Source organism: Natrix helvetica (assembly GCF_964273705.1).
Source record: "Natrix helvetica genome assembly, chromosome: Z".
In the NCBI taxonomy this organism is placed as follows: Eukaryota; Metazoa; Chordata; class Lepidosauria; order Squamata; family Natricidae; genus Natrix; species Natrix helvetica.
Window position 1 is genome coordinate 101,771,240 of NC_138554.1, and position 25,133 is coordinate 101,796,372.

Genomic DNA, 25,133 nt, shown 5'->3' on the forward strand with positions numbered 1-25,133 from the left:
TTTTAGCCATATTACTTTTTCCGCATTCAAATTAACAATTGCCACAAACCAGCAAAAGATAGCAGCACAGGAAAAATTTTCACAACACAATTAAGATAGATGGAGATTCCTGCCCATAAACCAATAAGCGCATCTAGATGCTAACAATTGATGTACAGTTGCAAGAAAAAGTATGTGAACCTCTTGGGATTACCTGAAGTTTTGCATGAATTGGTCATAAAATGTGCTCTGAACGTCATCTAAGTCACAACAATAGAAAAACACAGTCTGCTGAAAATAATACTACACAAACATTAGATGTTGCCATGGTTTAATTGAACATAACATGTAAACATTCACAGTGCAGGGAGGAAAAAGTATGTGAGCCCCTAACTTAATGACTTCTCCAAGAGCTAATTGGAGCCAGGAGTGAGCCAACCTTGACTCTAATCAGTGTGATGATATTGGATGTGTTGCTGACAGCTGTCCTGCCCTTTAAAAACACACACCTGTTTTGGGTTTACTAGTTTCAAGAAGCACTGTCTGATGTGAACCATGCCTCACAGAAAAGAGCTCTCAGAAGACCTACAATCAAGAATTGTTGACTTGCATGAAGCTGGAAAGGGTTACAAAAGTATTTCCAAAAGCCTTGATGTTCATGTGTCTACGGTAAGACAGACTGTCTACAAATGGAGAAAGTTTAGCACTGCTGCTACTCTCCCTAGGCATGGTCGTCTGGTAAAAATGACTACAAGAGCACAGCGCAGAATGCCTCATGAGATAAAGAAGAATCCTAGAGTGTCAGCTAAAGACCTACAGAAATCTCTGGCACATGCTAACATTTTTGTTGACACATCTACAATAAGGAAAACATTAAACAAGAATGGAGTACATGGGAGGACACCACAGAGGAAGCCACTGCTGTACAAAAATATATTGCAGCACGTTTGAAGTTTGCAAAAGAGCACCCGGATGTTCCACAGCACTATTGGCAAAATATACCGTGGACAGATGAAACCAAAATTGATTTGTTTGGGGAAAACACACAACACTATGTATGGAGAAAAAAAGGCACAGCACACCAACATCAAAAACTCATCCCCACTGTAAAACATGGCGGAGGGAACATCATGGTTTGGGGCTGCTTTGCTGCCTCAGGGCCTGGATGGATTGTTGTCATTGATGGGAAAATGAATTCCAGAGTTTATCAAGACATTTTGCAGGAAAACATAGGACCATCTGTCCGCCAACTGAAGCTCCAGAGGATGGGTGATGCAACAGGACAATGACCCAAAGCATACAAGTAATTCAACAAAAAAAATGGCTTCAACAGCACAGAATACACCTTCTGGAGTGGCCCAGTCAGAGTCCTGACCTCAACCTGATTGAAATGCTGTGGCATGACCTTAAGAGAGCGATTCACACCAGACATCCCAAGAATATTGCTACACTGAAACAGTTTTGTGAAGAGGAGTAGTCCAAAATTACTACAGATCATTGTGCAGGTCTGATCTGCAACTACAGGAAACGTTTGGTTGAGGTTATTGCTGCCAAAGGAGGGTCAACCAGTTATTAAGTCCAACGGTTCACATACTTTTTCCTCCCTGCACTGTGAATGTTTACATGTTATGTTTAATTAAACAATGGCAACATCTAATGTTTGTGTAGTATTATTTTCAGCAGACTGTTTTTCTATTGTTGTGACTTAATGACGTTCAGAGCACATTTTATGACCAATTCATGCAAAACTCCACGTAATCCCAACGGGTTCACATACTTTTTCTTTCAACTGTATACACAAAATGTGCATTCCTTGCAAAGGAACCAAATTGGATGACCAGTATTCAGTAAAAGGAGCTGGATCTGTAATAATTTTCATTTCTTTTACTATTTTCAGTGAGTTATTATTAAAGAAACCCACATTACAGGCACATCACCTTCACACATGTTCAGAATATACTGTATTTTGTTTCTGAAATATGAAAATAATTATTTTTTCACTATTTACTGGTTTGTTTAATTTCTGTGATACAGGACGGGGAAACATGTAAGAAATTGCTGGACTCCAAAAATTTTTTGCAAAATACTCTGTGCACCCAAACTGTTATATCAATAGAAGAGAACACATATAACTTGGGGTTGGAACTGTGGAGTCCTTGGCACTCTGAGGCTGGTTCTTGCTTTAAATAGGTGTTTCGCTACCAGACTAGATAACATCTTCAGTGCTGGGAGAAAGTGGGTTTTGTAGGAGCTTGCCTTGCTAGCATGGATGGGGGTGACATTTTCTTCTTGGTAGTTCCTTGACTACACTTTTATTTACTGCTTGATTGTCGGGTGTTAATCCCTGCTTTCCTGAGTATTGATTGCTGGAGAAGATATGTTTTGACTTTTTTGTTTCCTTTTTAACTAAGTAGCTGTTATAGACCTAAATTGGGAGTATCAACTCAGACAAACAATCTATCAGTATACAAAAGGCTAATTAAGGGACTACTAAGGAGAAAACCACAACCCAACCACACTAAGAGGGAGGATGTTAACTAGTCTAGTAGCAAATAACTAAGGTCAGAGGGCACCACAATCTGTTAAGAAAAAAAAAAGTTTTCAAAGGAAAGAAAAGGTTGAAATCTTCTTACTTGCTGGACAGAAACTCTTGAGCAAACCAAAATTAGCTCTTTGTATCCCAGCCAATATTTTTCATAAGGAGCAGATAATTATTTCAGAGTTATACTTTTGGTTGCTAATCTTTTTCTTTGGTTAGTTTCGTTAATTCTAAATTATTCAGTACATTTACCCTAATGTTTGCTATTGAAAAAATGTTATAAATGGTGCATAAATGCTACATTCTTATAACATTCCACTTCCCATTATCTCCAAATGTTGAATAAAATTTAAGTATTTAAATTACTGGCTTAAAAACAGAGATTAAATAGTTTTTAAGAATAGATCCTGTATCATGAAATGGGATGAATTAAGATACAAGTTTTGTAACACATATTATCAAATTTAATTTTTACATAGAAATTAATTAAAGTTTTATGTTAATATATTTCTGAAGTTCAGTATTTACTACAGAATACACTGACTCTGTAGATCTCTCATCTCTTCTAGAAAGAGAATAATCTATATTTACTGATTGTCATTATATACACTACTATAATGTAGTGGCCAAAATTATCTGAGATGTACCTCAGATCCATTTCACATGCTGCCATCTGATTTTTAACAAATGAATAAAGATGGCCCAATTTAATATATATGTCTCACAAAGAAAAAAAAAGTTTTCATCTTCACTAGGGTACTTCATATTTTTGTGCCTTTTGGACAAAGTCAATTCCCATGAAAATACTAGATTTTTAAAGGAAAACTCTAATCAGCAGCAATTCTGTTGCATATTCTTACAGTTTGTTGCTACAACAAACATTTACATCTCATCCTGGAAGATAAATCCAATCAAAAATTATTTATGTGATACAGAGCTACAGAAATCAGTGCTGTCTGGAAGTAACATTTTCCTAATCTGTTTTATCCATAATTTATCTATATGAATTGGTTCTACTTTCTTTTTTTTAATGTTGTCTTATTGTACAAAGTACACTTTCTATGCTAATTCTCCAGCTTGGAATACTTATAGTAATCAAGACTGAATACATGATTTCCTGCTCTGTAATACACTTTTACCAGCCCACTTCTGTATCTTGAAAAGTATGTAAACTTAAGTGCAGTTCTAGGCATCTATGTAATTATTTCAGAATTCCTCCATGTTTGCTGAAACATTTGGAGTTGCTGGATTTGAATCTTGAGAAATGGCTGCTACTGTGACAATCCTTGGAGATCCAAGAACCTCAGTAACTGAAGGGTCCAATTCACCTGAGGTAACGATAGCAAGGGCTGTTCCTCCACCCTTCTTGTTCTGATGTGTTTTGACATGCTTGGAGAGATGATCACTTCGCATAAATCTTTTAGAACACTCTGGACATTCAAATCTTTTCTCCCCTGTCAAGAAATGTTCAAATTAACATCATGGGCAATCTTCTAAGCATAATGTAGTACAGTGCCGTGACTAACATTTTTTCCCTGTAAGTATAATCTTCAATTTAACACTCTGATGGGAGAAAGAGGTATCTGTTAAAATCAAGTGCTGCTTAAAGAGCTAATTAGATTTTTTGATGGGAGAGAAGGAAAGGTGCTGGAGAAAACAGAAAACATGTGGGCTGCTGGGATATGATTGCTGGCAGTGGTGGGGATAAAGGGTTAGTAAGGAAAGTGTTCCATGTTGAAAAGATTTTCAGTTTAGGTTATGAAGTCTGCCAAATAATTTTATTAAACTGAAGGTTTATTGTATTAAAACATATTCAAATGATTTTCAATGGAAAATATTTGTATTGATTTTTAAAGTGAAGTTAAGTACGCTGAAGAATATAAGTAACTGAAATACTTGTATATACAGTATAATACTTACACCTCTTTGAGTTCTTTCTTCCTTTTCTTTACAGTTATGACCAATTCGAAACATCTTAAGTAGCTTTATATTTATGTATTTCTAAATTCTTTGTCATATACAACAAAGAACACATCAAGCATAATTTAAGAACATCCTATATATCAACACCAAAACATAAAATGTCTTCAACATACACTTAACTGAAATGAAAGGCCTTAAATGTTTATTTTTTGCAGTGAAAGCATTTTAAAATATTGGCCCCACAACACAAAAAGATTATTCATGATTGCTGTACAGTTAGCATTTTTAGGAAATACAGATATTTTATGGTATAATCCTGAAAGCCTCTAACAATAATTGCAATATAAGAAAACAATTCAAGGGGATCCTGGTTCCAGCTCATTTAAACACTTCTAGGTTAATACTTCAAATCCGAATCAAGCCTATTAATAATCAGTAGCCAGTGCAATGTATAATTTTGTTATTAGCTATATGCGCTGCATCATAACTTTTTGTTGCATTGTTCACTTACAACAGCATCTATATAGTGCATACGAGTAGCACTCAATGAGTAATTGTACACAGAAATGAGATTATTGATAGCAACAGCACTTAGTCTTATATACTGTATATAGCACTGCTTCATACTGTAGATAGCACTTTCTAAGTGCTTTACAAATGTCAGCATATTGCCCCCAACAATCTGGGTCCTCATTTTACTGACCTTGGAAGGATGGAAGGTTGAGTCAACATTGAGCTGGTCAGGATCGAACTAGAGGCTGTGGGGAGAATTAGCCTACAATACTACATTCTAATAACTGTGCCACCACAGCTCCTAACATTGTTAAGTCATAAAATATATTCTTTGCCATAAGAGCAACTTGGCCTTCTAGTAAAATGTTTCATATATGAGCAATTCCATTCCTGTACCTCTAGAAATTTCAATTAACAGGAAATTATCTATATCTTATATCTAGAACTGCCAAGCACAGAAATTCTCTGCTACCAACATCTATTTAGGCTAATTATATTTTACTGAGCTTGTCACTATGTCCTAATTCAGATAAGTCTTACAAACTAAGCTGTATTTCAGAAGGATGTTGATGGCATTATTCTTTAAAATTGTTTAAGAAATAATCTGAGGGTCATCAGAAATAGAATAGAAATTTCCAATGCAATAGGATTACCAGAAGCTAGAAAGATTTACTGTGTCACCAACCATCAAATAGGAGTGCAACCATCTCTTTCCTCTCTCAAAAGGATGATCAGTCAACAGTGCTAAAAGCAATTATAATTATTCTTAAAGGTTATCAAGAAATCAAACAATTATAATATTTCTATTCTTTAGGACAGGATACTTAATAACAACAATTCAATCCCAAAATAAGATCTTGAATCTAACTGAAAAGTTCTAACATAACAGGATTTTCTGCCAAATTATTTCAGTTGGTCCACCACTATATTTTAAGTATCTTCTCAAACAGAAATGCAATGACTAAGCAATCATGATTTCATGTGATCTTTTTAATTGTTAAGATAGATATTCTTTCAATTCGCTTCCAATTTACATCTTATGCATCTAGTCAGAGTACTCTTCATACAATTTCCTACTGTATCTTAAGAATTGAATTTGAAATTATGTATTGTAAAAATCAACATGGAAACACTAAATTTAAAAAGAAAAAATCTGAATACTTACTGCTCACAGCAAGTTACACTGTACTATTATCAACTAATTATAATTTTAAAAAAATACAAATTAAAAACAATTTCACCGATTTCATGCAGGGATTGATCCACAAAATACTCACTTTATTTCAGGGATAGATAGATAAAAGGAGGAGCAGCTTCCTAGGAGGAATGGCGGTCTGCCTCTGAGCTCCCTTTGATTATGGGGGCTCCTCGACGGGGCAGGGATGCTGCCGGCCCTCTTTGCCATCCCGAGGGCCGGGAATTTAGTTAGCAACCACCCTAGCTCTTTTTAGGATCAAGCTGGTCCTCCAGGGTGGTCAGACAACCAGGAGGAAAGAGGAGAACGCACCGTCCGGAGATGGAGTTAGAAGCAAAGGCCCGAGCAGCGGAGGGATGGTCTGAGCGGCAGCTTGAGCAGCGGAGAAATGGCTACGGGGACAACGAGGACGACCCGAGCGACCCAAGCGGCAACGGCGCCTGACCTAGCAACCCGAGCGGCGACGGCGTGGCGACGAGAAACACCGAACGCCATTTTCCCGGCCGTGGTGAGCCTTTAGATCAATGGGAAGCCGGCGAGGACCGTATGAGAGCCGCGAGGGGGTGGAGCGAGACCCGAGGCGCCAGAGGCCGCTGCAGGCCGCTGGAAGACCAGCAGGAAGATTTGAGGCCGGCCGGAACGGAGATGGGCCATGGAGATGAGAGGATGAGGATGAGGGTCTATGCCTGAGCTTTTCTGACTTCTTTACCCTGCCCTTCGCTGTCAATCTGCCCCCCCGCTTACTTACTTACTCTAACTGGGATCTCTGCCCTATCGCCTTTTACAAACTTACGAACTGCTTTCTAGCTCCTATCTAGACCGCGGACTGGTTTACCATCCTTTCCATGCAGGATGTGGACTATGGACATCCATTTTTCCTCTTTCATATGGAACCCTGACTTTTAACTTGCTAACTTATGCCAGCATTACACCACCCTGTTACGAGCTTAGCCCTGTTGCAGCCAGAAGATCGCTATTTATTTGAGGTCAGACCTGTTACAGTTGCGAGAGTCCCCCCTCTCGCAGGTATGGCCCCCTGCCCTATCCAGGGCCCACCTTGATGACGGGTTCATTAACCCATAGAGGTGGAGGAAGCGGGGAATTAGGGGTTTTTAATTAAATGTTTTTAAAATGTTTTAGGGGGCTCCAGGGTGGGGGGGAGGGTTATACAGGCCAGGAGTGTGGTTAGAGCCAGGCGAACAGGTGTGGTCAGGAGGGAAGTGAGCGGAGTGGGGGGGAGGAGGGAAAATAATGTTCCAATAGAGGGCTTTGTTATACCAACGGTCGTAGGGAGGGGTGGGTGCGAGGACAGACGAAGAACTTGTAGTCGGTTGGGAGACCGTGGTCGTTGGACGCGCCCGGTCATTTGTACCAACCCCCGCTTTCTAGGTGGCCAGGATCTACAGAGCCAGGGCCTGAGGCTGATGTTGTGTAATGCGAGGTCCGTCGTCAACAAGGCCCTCATTAACGATCTGATTTTACAGGGGGAGCCAGACCTCGCAGGAATAACGGAGACCTGGTTGGGCCACGAGGGAGGTTTACCCCTCGTGGAAATGTGCCCACCAGGCTACCGAGTGTTCCACCAGCCACGGGCCCAGGGTAGGGGTGGTGGGGTAGCGGTAATTATACGGGAGAATCTGGAACCGAGAGAGTTCACTGTGCCGCAGATATCCGGGTGTGAGTCTCTGGGCATGAGATGGGGCCCAGGGAGGCAGCTGGGCCTGCTGATTGTATACTTCGCTCCTCGCTATACATCAGCGGCCCTGCCTGAATTCCTCGAGCGGATCGCAGAGATGGCGGTTGAGATCCCCAAACTTCTAGTTATGGAGGATTTCAACCTGCCATCGATGGGAGAAGCATCCGAGGTGGTTTGGGAGTTCATGGCTTCCATGACAGCCATGGGCCTGACTCAATTAATTCAGGGCCCCACGCACGAGGGAGGCCACACACTGGATCTTGTTTTTGTCTCCGAACAGTGGATGAGGGATCTAGGATTAGGGGATCTAGTCATTACGCCCCTGTCATGGTCAGATCACTCACTTCTCCGGCTCGATTTCCCTGGTGCTACCCCCCTCCGCGGGGAGGCGGAACCAGATTGTCCTAGATGGTTCCGCCCCAGGCGCCTGATGGAACCGGATAGGTTCCAGACGGAGCTTGGGCCACTTCCTGTAGACCTGACCCGCTCCTGGATGGAGGACCTGGTAGCCGCATGGAATAGTGCGGCCACCGGGGCCTTAGACCGGGTTGCACCTCTGCGACCTCTCCGGTGGCAACGAACCGCCCTGGCTCCTTTAACGAGGAGCTAAGGGCGATGAAACGCCACAAGAGACGCCTAGAGAGCAGATGGAGATCCTCCCGTTCCGAATTTGATCGAACACAGGTAAGAACCTACTTAAGGACCTACCTTGTGGCATTAAGAGTGGCCAAACGTCGACATTGCGCCACTCTTATTGCGTCCGCAGAGAACCACCCTGCCGCCCTGTTTCGGGTGACCTGCTCACTCTTGTCACAGAGGCCGCGGGAAGCTCCTCTGCAGGGCAGGGCAGAGGAATTTGGGGAATACCTGCAGGATAAAATCGCTCAAATCCGGAGGGAATGGGTCCCCGTCAGTGTTCCAGAGGGGACGTCCAAGGCGTGTCTTGAGAGACCATTCTGGGAGGAGTTTGACTCTGTTGCCACCGAGGATTTGGACAGGCTGCGTGGGCGACTGCGAGCCACCACATGTTTATTAGACCCGTGTCCCTCCTGGCTTGTACTGGCATCCTGGGAGGTCACATGAGGCTGGCTACTGGGACTAATGAACGCTTCATTGAGTGAGGGGTTCCTGCCAGCCGCCTTGAAAGAGGCGGTTGTGAGGCCCTTGCTCAAGAAGCCTTCGCTGGACCCAACTGAGCTAGCTAATTATCGTCCCGTCTCCAACCTTCCCTTTTTAACGAAGGTTGTAGAGAGTGTGGTGGCTCAACAGTTCCTACGTCACCTGGAGGAATCTGATTATCTAGACCCGCGCCAGTCCGGCTTCCGACCTGGGCACAGCACAGAGACGGCCTTGGTCGCGTTGGTGGATGATCTCTGGAGGGCCAGAGATAGGGGCTGTTCCTCTATCCTGGTCCTATTAGATCTCTCAGCGGCTTTTGATACCATCGACCATGGTATCCTATTGCGCTGGCTGGAGGGGTTGGGGGTAGGGGGCACCGTGTTGCGGTGGTTCTGCTCCTACCTCTCCGACCGGACGCAATGTGTGTTGGCAGGGGAGCAGAGGTCGACCCTGAGGCCACTCACTTGTGGGGTGCCACAGGGGTCGGTCCTCTCGCCCCTCCTGTTCAACACATATATGAAGCCGCTGGGTGAGATTATCCATGGTTTTGGGGTGGGATACCATCTGTACGCTGACGATACGCAGCTGTACATCTCCACCCTGAACCACCCCAACGAGGCCGTCGAAATGATGTCCCGGTGTTTGGAAGCCGTACGGGTCTGGATGGGAGACAACAGACTCAGACTCAACCCCTCCAAGACGGAGTGGCTGTGGTTACCGCCCCCCCGGTTCAACCAGTGTATTCCATCGCTGGCCATCGGGGGCAAGCAGCTGGCCCCCGTGGAGCGGGCGCGCAATTTGGGCGTCCTCCTAGACGCCCGGCTGTCTATGGATGACCATGTGGCAGCCGTGGCGAGGGGGGCTTTCCACCAGGTTCGCCTGGTGCGCCAATTGCGCCCCCTATTGGACCGGGATGCCCTTCACACAGTCACTCACGCGCTGGTGACGTCCCGTCTGGACTACTGCAATGCTCTCTACATGGGGCTCCCCTTGAGATGCACTCGGAGACTACAGCTGATCCAGAATGCGGCCGCGCGGCAATTATGGGGAGAACGAGGTTCACCCATGTAACACCTCTCCTGCGCGAGCTGCACTGGCTCCCTGTGGTCTACCGGGTGCGCTTCAAGGTGTTAATCACCATCTTTAAAGCGCTCCATGGCACAGGACCTAGTTATTTGCGGGATCGTATCCTGCCCCATACATCCCTGCGACCAATCCGCTCTCACAGAGGGGGACTCCTCCGGGTGCCGTCCACTAGGCAGTGCCAGAGGGCGGCGCCCAGGAGTAGGGCCTTCTCTGTGATGGGCCCAGCCCTCTGGAACGACCTCCCCCCAGATATTAGGACAACGACTGATCTCCGCTCCTTCCACATGAAACTCAAGACCCACCTGTTCCAACTAGCCGGCCTGGCTTAATTAGAACTCTCTAACCTCCCTGGCAATTTTAAACTGTAATTTAAATCTTTTGGGTATTTCAACTGTTTTAATTGTTGTAATTTTACTGTTATTTATCTTAACTTTGTGGCTTTTATTTCTATTTGAATTGTTAAATGTTGATGTATTTACGTCCTCCAGGCCACACGCCTATATATTTGATTGTACGTCGCCCCGAGTCCCTTCGCGGAGAGGGCGCGACTGATAAATCAAATAAATAATAATAATAATAATAGAGAACTGAGAAATTATGATTATTTGGTAAATGCAAAAATAACTAGTAACACATATTGTGAAACTGTTCAAATGTGTCTCCCAATTATTTTTAAATAGTAATTGAGCTTTCATTTCCAATAATCTTAAAAAAAATTAAGCTCAATAAGGACTCTGAAGTATTAATTAGTAAATTCTGATTGAAGGAAACATATTCAAATGTTATATAAGTTTAAATACCAGAACATTAAAATGTAAACATATTTTATTTTTTAAAATATTTATCTAATCTATTCACTCACCTGTATGGGTTCGTCTATGTCTCTGCAATTCATCACTTCTTGTAAATCTTTTTCCACAGAAGATCCAATTGCACACAAATGGCCTTTCCCCTGTATGCCAGCGAAGATGTGCCCGAAGATGAGATGTTTTCCCATATACTTTACCACAGCCTTCAATATGGCAGATATGTTGTTTCTTCTTTCCTGGTTCACTGCTGCTTCTATCGAATACAAATCACTATTAGTTAAAGTCAGAACAATTTCAAATAAGGGCTACATTAATAAAAATGTCATTAAAGATGTAACAGAAATATGCAAGCAGAATAAATGCTTTGATCCTAAGATATTTGATATTTAATAGTAAATATGGCAAATACCTTCCATCCCCTTCTCTACAATTAGGACATGAACAAGCAACTCTTCTTAATCTTTTGCCAGGCTGCACTTCTTGATCAGATGCTTGCTGAGCTTGTTGCAGCTGCACTTGAGTTATTTGATCAGGACTAACTGCACCCATTGCTGCATTAGCTATACCTCCAACCGCTACAGTTACAGGAGCTATTGTTGCTTGCTGTACTTTCACTCCCCCATCATGCCCTTGTTGTTGACCTTGAAAGTAAGAAAAATTTTAATTTTTTATTTAATACAGCGAGATTATAATATATATATATATATATTCTTGTATCTTGTTTACTACATAAAAAGTTCTACAGGTATATAAAATCAAGCCATACAAATACTTTGGGATGCATATTTCAATTGTATTAAACCCCAAATTTTTAAATAAAATATGAAGTTATTAATACTGAAACATACTCTCTGCTAACTATAAAGTAACTATGGAGTGAAAGAATTACCGAATTCCTCATCTGAGATTGCTATCATGGTTGCAGTAATTTCCACAGTGCATAGTAAAAACCACTGCCAAAAATGTCTGTTGAGATTCTCAATCACCCATGAAGCTTCTTGGATGAGAAGTTAAAAGACTGAAATCAATGCTCAGTTTCAAAGAAATGCATAAAATAGCTCAAAAGACTTGCAGAAGTAATGAAATAAAGTAAAGGTTCCCCTTGCACATAAGCTCACCGTCTTAGCCAGTGTGTCCCTCTAGCAATAAAATACCAAGAGACAATAGGAAGAAAAGCACTTTAAACAGCAAAAAGTGATATATATGAAAATGAGGAAAAAGTTACATTATTCATCTCCTTCTTTAAAGCAGATTTATACGAAAAATTAAAGAGGAATTGATTAGAACACAGTGACTTAATGAAGTCAGTAACCAGGGTAAAGGAAGTGACCAACTCCATTTGGCCAAAGATCTTACACATTCATACCATAAGTGGAACACTAAGAAGTATATAGTTTTTTCAGCACAAAACAATAAAAGAGGGAAAATCAAGGATGACATGAGGAGAAAAAATTAGCTTCATGGCAAGAAAGAGATGGAAGTGAGGTGAATGGATAGTAATTAGACACGAAAATAAAAGCAAACCTGGTTTAGCTGTTTGGGTTTTAAGTTTTAAGGGTATATGCACGTTACAACAGTTACGTTTGTCTTTTTATTTTCAGGTTTGATGAGCCCATCCTAATTCATAATTTTTAGGAGAGGGATCTTATTCTTATATTAGAAAATAAAATATGAGAGAAGGATTTCTTCAGAGATGAAATACTTTATTTTGGTGACAATATTATGTACAAGCCCAATCACATAAACGAACTGTTAGAAAAATAAATAACTAAAAAAAATCAGAAGGACAGTTCCCAAGAGTCTGACTCATAATTATTCCAAGGATGAAAGGAAATAAATATAATGCCTCAAATACTGGAGTATAGATAATGGATCACTAGGCAGATCCCATTCTCAATTGTGAGCTTTAAGCAGGCTATCTAAACAGGCTTTGGATCTTAGTCTTTTTTTCTTAGTCAAGGTAAAAACCAGTGAATCATCTTCTTTTCTTTGCTCTTTTTAAAAATAAAAATAAAAACTGAGTATCTAGTAGTTATGTACCTTCCCAAAAGCTTTTGTAAATCAAGAGGGGAATAGACCTAAAACACAGGTGCTTGTACTCATATTCTTTAGAGTCTGTTTACTTCCTCAAGAACAACAGGGTCAAATCATTCCCAAATAACTGGGCAAGAACTTGCCCTGGGTTCCTCTACGAGACCAGCAATTGGAAATGAATCTGAACAATTTTGTCTTCCAAAGAAATCAGCAGATTCCTCAGCATTTTCTCAGATAGATTTCTGTATCCTCCTTTGCTAGGGTCGATAGTTCACCTTAAAGAAGGCTGTTGGCCAATTATATGCAAACACAATTAGTGTGAAGTACTTTGCTGCCTGAATTGCCATGCAGTAGGTTTTAATAGCATATCTTATTCATGTTTGATTGAATTTATCCCTTGTCTTCTGCCAGCGGTACTCTACACATCTCTTCATCCCTCTCAGTATCTTTATATACTATTGGGGATGAAGAAATCTATGGGTTGGGAAAGGTTGCATGAGCGCTATCCTATTCGGACCCTGAGTCACCTTCCTATTCCAAGTGGTGACAAGGAACTTTGGAGGACTACACAGCAGATCTGCAGTTATAACCCCCAGTTCCTTTGAAATCCGTCTGGGTTAACTGCTGGGGCAGATCAACTTAAAATGCCCTGTCTCTCTGCAAGGGTGTACAGGCCTAGGGAAACTCATTGCCACCAAATTATGAGCTGACCATGGCAGGGAAGAAAAGATATGCCCACCAACTCTAGATTAGATAGGGACTGTTCTGAAAAGAACACCAGAGATTAGTACACCCTGGAGGATCTAGGACAGGCCCATAGAATCATGGCTTCCATTAAATCCTGGGCTACTTCCAATCTCATTCCCAGGGATGGCAGATTGAAGCCCCCTACAACTAAAGCCTGGGTAATTCCACTGCCAGCCCTGAGTTGAGGTCCAGGAGCCTGGGTAGGAAGCTTCCATGCAGGGAGCGGTACAGTAGTAGCATCCCACGTGATTCCTGAAGGCCAATATTAGAAAAAGAGTCTCTTAACTCGACATTTGTGGAGCCATACTCCTGGAAGCTGTCAGAGACTGATGACAACAGCCATACCTGCTCCTCCTGTAGTCCAGTCTGATGCCATACTCGATAACCTGTGGGAATATTTCTGAGAGAGGAACACCTCCCTCCAAGCTCAACCAAGTTTCAGTGAAATAAGCCAGATCAGTCTTCTATGCAAGAAGCAATACTTATTACAGGCTGATCAAGCATTTAAAAGCAGCAGCCTAAAACCAGACCCTCCACAGATCTGCTGACCAGGTATATGAGTGTAAGGAAGCAGAACATAAGACCAGCATTAAATACCGAGTTCTTATTCCCCATGAGTGTCTCCTTTTGCCTCCCATATTTCCTGTTACATGGGCATCACTAAAATAGAATAGAATAACAGAATTGAAAGGGACCTTGGAGGACTTCTAGTCCAACCCCCTTCCTAGGCAGAAAACCCTACAGCACTTCAGACAAATGGTTCTCCAAAATCTTCTTAAAAACTTCTTGTGTTGGAGCATATGCAACTCCTGGAGGCAAGTTATTCCACTGATTAATTGTTCTGTCAGGAAATTTCTCCTTAGTTCTAGGTTGCTTCTCTCCTTGATTAGTTTCCACCCATTGCTTCTTGTCTCGCCATCAGGTGCTTTGGAGAATAGCTTGACTCTCTCTTCTCTACGGTAGCCCCTGAGACATTGGAACACTGCTATAATGACAACCCTGGTCCTTCTTTTCATTAAACTAGACACATCCAGTTCCTGCAACTGTTCTTCATGTTTTAGCCTCCAGTCCCCTAATCATCTCTGCCCTACCCTGCCTTCCACACCTTCCATTCCACCTCCCAACTTCAATACTCTTTTATTGGTCTAAAAGGGAAATCTCCTCCAACTAGTGAACAGTGAGCGGTAAAGTGAGCACAACAGGTACTTTAAAGCCACCATTTCAAAAATCTATCTTAACTTTGAAGATTCAAAAAATGTACATTACTTCTAATCCCTATGTGTGTGAAAGACCACAAAGAATCTTCCTATAAATATCCAATTCCATTAAAAAAACCACACACACACACATTCTCCTGGTAATTAATGTCATAAGTATATTCAAAGGTAAAGAATTTCAAAGGTAAAGATTTCATAGAATATATTGGGGAAATAAATTGGGGCCTGATTGCAGCTACCCCATAATTGACTGATCTTTAAGTATAAGCATCATATATTAGGGCTTTTGGGGGGGACAAGTTGTTATTTTATTTTCTTGATCCCATTTAATGCAATAGAAGCTATTTGTATATTAATAGCAATTAGACCTAGTAAAAATAAATGAATTGCATGTGAAATTGATTTGTAGCTGTTAGTTCTGTAATTCAAATATACTTACTTATATTCAGAAAGAGTACCTATTTTTTGAACTTTACTGCCCAGAGAACAGACTTACATAGTAGACCTAGCTATCCTACTGACCGCACTTAAAGTCTTAGTTTCATTTTTAATATATTTGTCTTAATAGACAATTAACATTAAAAAATCTTTTTAATCAATGTTAATATAATGAAAATGTAACATTAATCACATATTTAAAAAATAGATGAAATTGAGTATTTATGAAAAAATACTTACAGTATATATATTGTAACAAACACACATACAATATATATATAAATAAGGATCTATACGAAAGTCTATATAGACCTTCATATAGATCCTCATTTTTATATATATTGCTTTGCTCTAAAGCTACCTACTTTTGAGACAGGTCCACAGCAAATTATACAATAACAATGCCTATGAAAGTTGTCTACTGCATTCTGTATAAACTTCAATCCTAAGTAGCATGAGCAGATATAGGGTTAGGGGGCTGAAGGTTAGAATTAAGCCCTATACCAGCATGGAATCAACTGAAATATATATTAAAAAGGCAAAACTGCAGCATTGCTCTACTTTAAGCACACCTACCAATATGAATAATTTAGAGCTATGCTCAAACCTGGAGTTATGTTTATTGCATAAACCATATCTTAAGCCAGTTTTCAGCTACACATTCTGGCTTGCCTTAGCAGAATAAATCTATTTACAATGAATCACAATATTATTCCCAACTTCAATAGTTTAAGATTTTTACCCTGACAATATTAATCCTAATTCAGCCTTCAATAGATGGAAACTATATAAAATGTCTTATGAAGTTCAAAGCTTTAGATTAAAAATGCTTTTCATAAAACTATGAACTAGCGGAAAGCTAGTTTGGGATAATGGTTAAGGCATCAAACCAGAAACCAGGAGATTATGAATTCTAATTCTGCTTTAGGTATGCAGTCTATAGATGATTTTGGGCCAGTCATGTTCTTAGCCCTAGGAAGCAACCAACAGCAAACCACTTCCAAAATCTTGCCAAGAAAACTGCAGCAACTTTCTCAGAAACCAATAGGAACCAATACTGACTTGAAAGAACAAAAACAAACAAGAAAAACAAGGGAGGAAAATTAACAGATAATAGAGCAAAAGGATTACAAATTAAAGCACCTAAGTTCAAACTTTGTGCTGATGATTTAGTTTTGATTGTGCAAGATCCACTAGAGAGCACTGAAGATTAAAATATTTGAGAAATGGTGGGTTTAAAAATAAACTAAAGACGATAATATTTAAGAATACGAATGTGGACACCAGAAGAAAGTAGAATTTAAAACTGGTTTTAAAGTTGTGAAAAGGATATAGTATTTGGAAATGATTCTTACTGATGAGAATTCTAAGATATAAAAGTAATTATGTTAAAATATGGAAGAAGATAAAGTCAGATTTAAACAGATGGAAAAAAATAATTTGTCATAGATGAGAAGAATTTCAGTAATTAAAATGAGGGTACTATGTAGAATGTTATTTCTATTCCAGACTATACCAATATTGATTAAAGATTCCTCCTTTAAACAGTGGCAGAAAGATATATCTAAATTTATTTGGCAAAATAAAAAACCAAGAATTAAATATAAGCTTTTATAGGATGCTAAAGAAGAGGAGGTAAGAGTTTGTCAGATCTTAGATTGTATTATGTTTATTCTTTGACAGGATTAAATGATTGGAAAGTTTGAAAAACTCATGGTTGTTAGACTTTGAAGGTTCTGATTTGAGATTTGGGTTGCATGCTTACTTGTGGTATGACAAACTAATAGTTAACCCTGGTTTTAAGAATAGAATTAGGCAGTCGATTGGACATGTATGGTCGAAATATAAAAGAAGATTGCTGCAAAGTGCCACTTTGGCTATCATCTCATGAAGCATTACATAGAAGAGTGATTCTATTGGAAGTTAAATGGATGACATACCTGGATTTATAGACATTTTAAAAAGGATTTAAAATAAAAACAAAAGAAACTAATAAGTGAAGGATTTGCTTATGATTGGCTTAATTATTATAGAATTTTTGAAAGATTTAAACTTGATAAAACTGTTTTTGGAGGAGTTCAATCTGAGTCGGATATCATCATGTTCTGGAGATGACCACCTGATTGCTAAAGTAGTTACCTAAGATCAACCAGGAAGACAAAAATGTTTGTATGGTAAAATGGGTGAAAAATGCTAAATAAATGGAATAATGTATGGACTCTCTGTTTAAAATTTACTTTGAATTAGTTTGAAAGAAATATTTTACAAAATAATTCTCTAATTATATTTTCATAATGCCTGAATGGATTTTAAACAGGAAAATGGAACTAAGGAAGCTATAATATATTCCTTAGAAATAGTACATCGAGCTTTCACCTAAACAAAATTGTTCGATCTCTAAAAGCACTAGTTTCTTCTCTGAGCTACAACCCAAATATAACTCAGTGATTAAGAGGGACATGACACAGAATATGACTGACCAAAGCAGTATGCTGTTCTATACTCCAGCACCAATAACGTATATGTCAGCAAAAGAAGTTAGGACTGAGAAAGATATATGTAGGACAGTGAAATATATGCCATCTCTGTTGCCTAACATCATGGATAATAGCTACTTCAACTTTTAGGCTGCAATGAATTTCAATATTATGCTCAATTATCAAAATAAAAAACAACTATAATAAAGTATGAATACCTACAGTAAAATATAAATAATATAGACACTTCTTGAATTTTAGTAAAAAAAAAAGATTACCAAGTTTCTAATTCTATTTCATAACTTTTCTTAACACCCATTGATACAAGGGTCTTCAACTGCAAATTATACTTGCACAGTACATTTTTAAAAGCAATGAGCATAATTGTATCATACTGCATTTCTTTCTAAATTATACCCTTAATTAAAAATCTATTTGCCATAACAAAAGATAAAGTATCTTCCTGCTTCATTTTTACTCACCATATTTTTCCTTACTTTTCAAAAGTTTTTTGACATCTCCAAAATCAGCATTTAGAATTATTTTACACACAAAGCTTTTATTATACATGGAATCTTAGTGTATTTAATTTAACTATATTTCTATCAATGTATCCCATTGTAGAACAAGCTTCCCTTAAAATATAATGATGTCCTTTCAATACAAATCAACTTTTCCCAACCTGGTATTTTATAAGGTTGGTCTATGTGAACAGTATTTGGATAGGTGGAAACATAATGTGTAATAATGACATATATTGCTATCATATAATATTTTAGTAGACTGGGAACACAGCTTAAACATAAAACATGTTCCCAGGAACAATTCTTTTCCATGAAATTTCACACTTCAAATATTAAAGTTATATGGGAAAAGAGGCAAAAATTACATGCTATAACGAGATAGCCCCCGAGTCATTCATTTAGTGCAGGAGTCCTCAAACTACTACTCGTGGGCTGGATATGCCTTGCACACATCACCCCACCCACCCACAGGCCCCCACCCTTTGGCTGCGCACAAGACTTACTTTTGTGAGCCCCGCAGGCTAGAACTGGAGGGGGAGAGAGAGAGAGAGAGAGAGGGAGGGAGGGAGAGAGGGAGGGAGGGAAAGAGAGACAAGAGACACACAAGGGGGAGGGAAAAAGAGAGAGAGAGAGAGACAGAAAGATAGACATATAGACATAGAGATATAGACATAAAGACAGAAAGAGACAAAGAAAGAAAGACAGATAGGCAGAGAGAGAGAGAGAGAGAGAGAGAGAGAGAGAGAGAGAGAAAGGGAGAGATAGAGATAGATAGATAGATAGATAGAGAGATAGAGAGAGAGAGAGAGAGAGAGAGAGAGAGAGAGAGAGAGAGAGAGAGAGAGATTGAGATTTGTTGATTGTAAGCTCCTTGGGGCTGAGAAGAATTGTTGCAAAATTGAGTTTCCTGAAGTGGACCAGTAGACTCCTAAACAACTTTAAAAGTTGTTTATGTTGCTATTCTGCAGATTTAGAAAGAATATATAGTTTTCTTGAAGAAACAAATTAGTCAGTTTGCATTAATGAATCCCGGACTTCTGAACAGATGAAAATCGACCAAGCCAGGACAGAAACATGTGTCCAGCTTAATTACCTACCAGAACAACCCCCCCCCCCAAAAAAAACCCTCAGTGTAGTTACTAGGAATTTCTAGATTTTCCATGGCAGCCCTCGGCATTGTCCAAAACTCTTGGGTTGAGACTCCTCTAATTCAGCATGAAATTAAGAAAAAAAAGACTTGGTAAATGCTCAGGTAATATTGATTAATGGTACTATTTTCTAATGGCAAATTTATCCTTACATACTATTGTATGAAGAGATTAATACATTTTATACTGTACAAGTAGTCCTTGACCTATGACCACAATTTAACCCAAAATTTATGTTAAGTAAGACATCTGTTGAGTTTTTCCCATTTTATGACCTTTCCTGCAAGTTAAGTGAATCACTGCAGTTGATAACTTAATAATACAGCTGTTAAGTAAATCTGACTTCATTGACTTGGTTTGTCAAATCACAAAAGATCACATGACTTGGGACACAGCAATGGTCATAAGCACCTGAATTTTGATCACATGATCATGGGGATGCTACAAAGGTCATAAGTGTGTCATAAGTGACTTTTTTCAGTGCTGTTGTAATTTTGAACAATCACTAAATGAAATTGTGAGTTGAAGACTACCAGTATTTTAATGCTTGCAAAAGGATAGGACTTACCTGCAACACTTGTAATAGTGACTGGCACTCCTTGCACTTGAACACCTGCAGCACCCAAGTTGGCTACACTTACTGTTTGAAGATTAGGCACTGAAGCAATCTGAGCAGCATTAAGTGTTATTGGTGTGCCAGCAACAGCTACCGGTGCGATTTGAGCAATTGTACCACCACTTGAAGATACAGGGGTAATAGTTAATTGTTGGGGTAGCCCAGCATTTTGAACTTGGAGATTTGAGAGACTTTGAAGATTTTGGACTTGTACTGTCTGCCAACTGATTTGTCCTGTTGGGGTTAAAGTTGGTGCTCTTATGAGTACTTGTGTTGGACTCATTGCTTGCAGCTGAACATTTTGCAACGACTGCTGCTGAATAGTCTGAATAGTTTGTCCTGACTGAAGCTGGAAAGACTGTGGAGAAATTGCTTGAATGATTTGCTGCTGAGGCTGTTGGATCTGGATCTGCTGGAGAAAAGGCTGACCTACTATTTGAACCTGTTGCAGTGAATTTGACTGATCCTGCATATTTTGCAATCCATTGGATTGAAGCTGACTAGAATTTTGTGCCTCTGTTTCAGATGTGGTAGTTTGAGTTTCTTCAGCACTTGTTTCAGAACTATTTGCTGTGCTTGCATACTGGCTTGTTTCGCCAGTAGTAACTAATGTTTCAGTGCCTGTTAATGATGTAGAGGCTGTAGTTGTACAAGTGGAAGTAGGAGATTCAGGCATAGCAGTAACAGAAGCTGTTGTGACAGGTGTGGACAATAGCTGGTTTCCATTGGACAGTCCACTATCAGTGGATTGGACAATTTGTCCAGAACTAGTACCTGTTGCAACATTTATTACAGGTAATGCTAGAGTCACTCCCCCAATATTTATAGGCAATGAAGTTACAACTTGAGCCTGAGTACCAGCAATGGGTAGCTGCAATGGAATGGAAACACCAGGCCTAATCTGGACAGGCACTGTTTGATTTGCCAGATTCTGAGCAATAATATTCCCAGAAGCTGTCCTGTTTGAAGTTGTAATAATAGCTTGATTATTCCCTGCAGGAATAAGCTGAATCTGACCCTGTATATCTTGCAGAGCTGTGGCATTAGCAGGATTTATCTGAATTTGTTGACCTTCAGTTGTCTGAATGTGCGGAATCACTTGATACTGAACGCTACCACCTGAATTCTGAACTTGGATGACTTGAAATTGTCCTGGAGTTATTCCAGAAAAATTGCTTGGTTTAGTTTTTGAGGGGGACACATTTCCATTGTTGCTATTGGAGGGACTTGCTGCAGTTGAAACAACAGAAGGGGGTTGCTGGTTGTTGTTTTCTTTTGAAGCAGGAGGAGCTGCAACAAGTTGCCAAGCATTTCCAGCAAGTTGAGTTGTCACTAATTCTAGCTGCTGTGGTTGGCTCTGAAGCTGAACCAAACCCTGACTTGGATCTATAATAATCTGTTGTCCAGTTGATTGATTCTCACCAGGAGTTCCTATTTTACTGCAGGTAGCTGCCAACAGAGCCAGGGGGGAGGGCTGAGAATCCTAACAAAAATATTATGTGTATTAGAACCTAAATTATAAAAGAGTAGCAGTAACAGCATTGTATATATTAATAAAATTACCTAACCATAACGGTATAGAAATAGGAAATTACCCACCCAGCTAATAATTTCTTCTTCTACTGAACCTTTCAAGACCCTCTAAAGTAAATTTTGATTTAAAAAAATCAATCCCACCTGGAAATACATGTAACTAATGTTTGCCACTTCCATCCCTCCCCCCATCTTGTTTTCCTCTATTTTTAAAGACATTTTACCTGAGACGCTCCAGTTTTGTTCTTCTTATTGTTATTCTCAGCCTCAGGAGATTTCTCTCCCTCGGAAGGCATAGTTTCCTCCTTCTTTTGATCTTCAAAAAAAAAGTGAGAGAAACAAAATTTATTAAGCATCATCCTTTATGCCTATTTTGGCACAGAAAATAATCAGAACGTTCTCACTGACCCCTGGGTCCTCCATGCTTTTGCTAGTTGAAAGCCACTGTCCACTTCTCTAGTGGAAAACAGGGAGAATTTAAGAAACGTGGTTTTAAACCCGGCCTACAGGGGCTGGCGATGAACGCCCAGAAAGGGGAGTTTTGATTGGTTTCTGCTATCGGAGACTGTAAGGCAGAGGGGGGGAAAAACCACCCACAACCCTCCCCCTCCTCCTGCCCCTAAAGCATCCACGGCTACTGAGTGGCCCAGGATGCTTTAGGGGCAGGAGCAGGGAGGTGCAGGGGAGGGGAAAATGGGAGGAAACAGAAGCGAAGGAGGGATGGATGGATGTACACAGGAGGAGGGCTGGGAAAGAAAGAAGGAATGGAAGAGAGAAAAAGGAGGGAGGGAAGAGAAAGGGGCTCGGGAGGGACGAGGCGGCCGGGTGGGATGGCGCGGGGAGGCAGCGGAGGCAGGGAGGGAAGGAGGGGGGGGCTACGTACCGCTCATCCCGCATTAACGCCCGCTGAGGCGCGGCTCGAGGAGGAGGGAGGGGAGGGACGGAGGGCGGGGTGCTGGGGGTAGCGGCGAGAGAAGGCCGGTCGCTGCCGGAGCTGGGAGGAGCAGGTCGGCCTATTTTTCCACGAATGGCCGCCGCTGGGCTGTGGCGTAGCTGCCCGTCTCTCCGCCCGCTGCCGTCGCCTATCTCAGCCCAGGCGCCTTGATTGACAACTTAGAGCCGGACGAAGCGGGGGGAGGAGGGGGGAAGGGAGCGGAGGAGAGAGGAGGGCGGGGCCGGGGGAACGGCTCGGCTGACCCCCACCGAGGAGCCAAGCGAAGCAAGCGGCAGCTGGCCTGAAGGAGGAGAAGGAGGGGGCGGGGGAGGGAGGCGAGGGGAGGAGCGAGGGCGGCGCTAGGCTGGAGCCGCGCGGGAGTCGGATCCAGGCTTGAAAGCAGGTCAGCTTCTAGCGAGGAGGCCCTGCCGGCCGCAGAGGCCAGAAACGGTTACAGTCTGAGGGGAAAGGGTGGCGCACCCAGCAGGCGCGAGGAGTAAGAAAGCAGAAGGGGCTCGCTCTCCCCTCCCCCACTTCTCTCTCGGCCTCGCTCTCCACATAACGGAGAGGAAAGCGGAGGCGGGATTAAGGGAGGGGCGGCGCAAAGTGGTTCTCAACCCCCCCCCCCATCTCCCTGCAAAATTGTTGCTGATTGACATGCTTCGGCGAAGCCGAGAACGAATGAAATGGGAACCCGAATGAAGGCGCGAACCAACTTTTGCCCCGCCGGAGTCGGTTCACCCCTTTTCTTTTTTTTAACCAAAGGTCTTGAACCTTCTAATATATTGGCCGAGGCGGATCCGTATCTTCCCTTGTGCCGATTTAGGTTACTAGTGGAATGTAAAAACAAGGGGCAAAGTGCTACATCCTGGCGTCCGAATTCAAGGCTACGTTTTAGGCTTTTTTTTAAAAAAAATGCTTGTGAGTGGTTGTGTAAAGGTGAACAATCTATGCCGGGATTTGTAGTTCTCAGCATCGTTAGCGCGTGCGCAATGCAGACCAGTTGCTACCAGTTCGGCTTTTACTGTACCTTGTGTAGTAGAGTTCTCTGCAAAGTCTGCGCTGCTATAGTTTATGCTGATCGGTGTACCTGGTGGGTGATTCATTCGCAGGACATAGCCTCGCTGGTTTTAGAAATGTCACGGTAGAGAAAGCTATGGATGTTAGCATCTAGCCCGTCAGCTGATATTTTGCAGACAGATTTAAATAACAAAAATCCCTGAATTATTCAGAATTTGGTTTGGGTCAAACTACAAAGGACAGGGCTACATCCCCCAATGGCCCAGTATTAAAATCCCAAATCATGAAGTAAATAACCCGAACTATTTGTGTGTGTGTGTGTGGGGGGGGGGCAGACAGTACAGCTGATGCAATCAATTGGGCAGAAACTTAAACAAGAAAAAATGCCAGTGATAGTAACATATTCAAAATTTAGTCTTATGATGTTACCCGGTTTTCTTAACCTACCTAAGTTTACTTTGTACTTTTTTGTTAGAATAAGTTGGATGGCACAAAAATGTAATAAGATTACAATTTGGTAGCAACAGGTTTGAACTGATTAAAATAATTTCTATAACTAGAAAAGAACTTTGGAAAGCATTTTAAAGGCACTCTTGATTAATGTGCCATCTTTTTAATCTCTAGAGCTATTCTTTAGTTTGGAAATACAAAAATTTAACATGCTAACAATGGTCCTTTAAACGAATTATATGCTAAAACCTAGACCTCATAACTTAGCTTATTGACTATCTTGCCTTACCTTGTAATTTTATTTCATCTGAACTTGGAGAATGAAGCTCAATGTTTCACCAAATTTCAGGGCAGTTATCAGGTGCCCAGGGACTTTATTAATTTGGACCCAAAAGGTGTTAAAAACTCAAGTAAATAAAGGGATTTTAAGCCTTATTATTAAGTAAGAATATAGATTTAAGAGCATAACATGAAAAGCATACATACCAACAAGGTAGAATTTCAATCTCTTGCTGCCAGGATCTCCTTAACACCAGAGATACTCTAAGAGAAGACAGTGTTCACTGTCTCCAGCTGTAGGTTCTGAGTGAAACCTTCCAACAATTAATTTCCCTGCCGGTTTTTTGTTTTTTCCAAATCAAAACCAAGGCCAGAACTTCATGGCCTTGTATTGGTCAGGACTGCAAAACCTCACCTTGACTGGCTGCTATGCTATGGCTAGGATGAATTTTAAAAAAAATGTCTTAAGGGAAAAGCTGAAATTTTGAAGATTCCCTCCTCCCTTCCTGGTACAACAAGCAAGAGTGAAAAACAATATTGGCCACCTCAGAATAACCTCTAAACTTCTAGACTTCTTTTAATATAAAGGAGAAATCAAAATATGTCACTAAACTTAAAATAACAATGTTCTTCTGCATTGCAACTACAATCAACTCCTCACATATTTTAATTTCCCCTCGGGTTTTTACTTTTTATGAATTCCAAATGTCCCAGTAATAAATTTATACATTTAACTTAACATACATACAAAATACACATCTATATAATAGCCACTAGAAAAATAATTATTGGATTATATATCTTAAACTATTAGTCATCATTGGCTGCATTCTGACCAAACTTTATAAAACTCTTCC

The 25,133-nt window shown here is 40.7% G+C and overlaps 1 protein-coding gene across 3 annotated transcripts; it reads right to left on the reverse strand.

Annotated features, from left to right (window-relative positions):
- Positions 1-1,676: 1,676 nt before the first annotated feature.
- SP4 (Sp4 transcription factor) lies at positions 1,677-23,657 on the reverse strand. Of its 3 annotated transcripts, none has more exons than XM_081971447.1 (6): positions 23,558-23,657; positions 21,818-21,909; positions 20,013-21,543; positions 11,269-11,500; positions 10,913-11,112; positions 1,677-3,972 (listed from the first exon to the last, which is right to left on the reverse strand). In XM_081971447.1, exons 1-6 carry the CDS (start codon positions 23,631-23,633, stop codon positions 3,725-3,727), a joined length of 2,379 nt encoding a protein of 792 aa, XP_081827573.1. In that variant the 5' UTR covers positions 23,634-23,657; the 3' UTR covers positions 1,677-3,724. The 3 variants fall into 3 exon arrangements, with proteins under 3 accessions (XP_081827573.1, XP_081827574.1, XP_081827575.1); XM_081971448.1 differs by lacking the exon at positions 23,558-23,657 and adding an exon at positions 22,477-22,651; XM_081971449.1 differs by lacking the exon at positions 23,558-23,657 and adding an exon at positions 22,002-22,141.
- Positions 23,658-25,133: the final 1,476 nt, after the last annotated feature.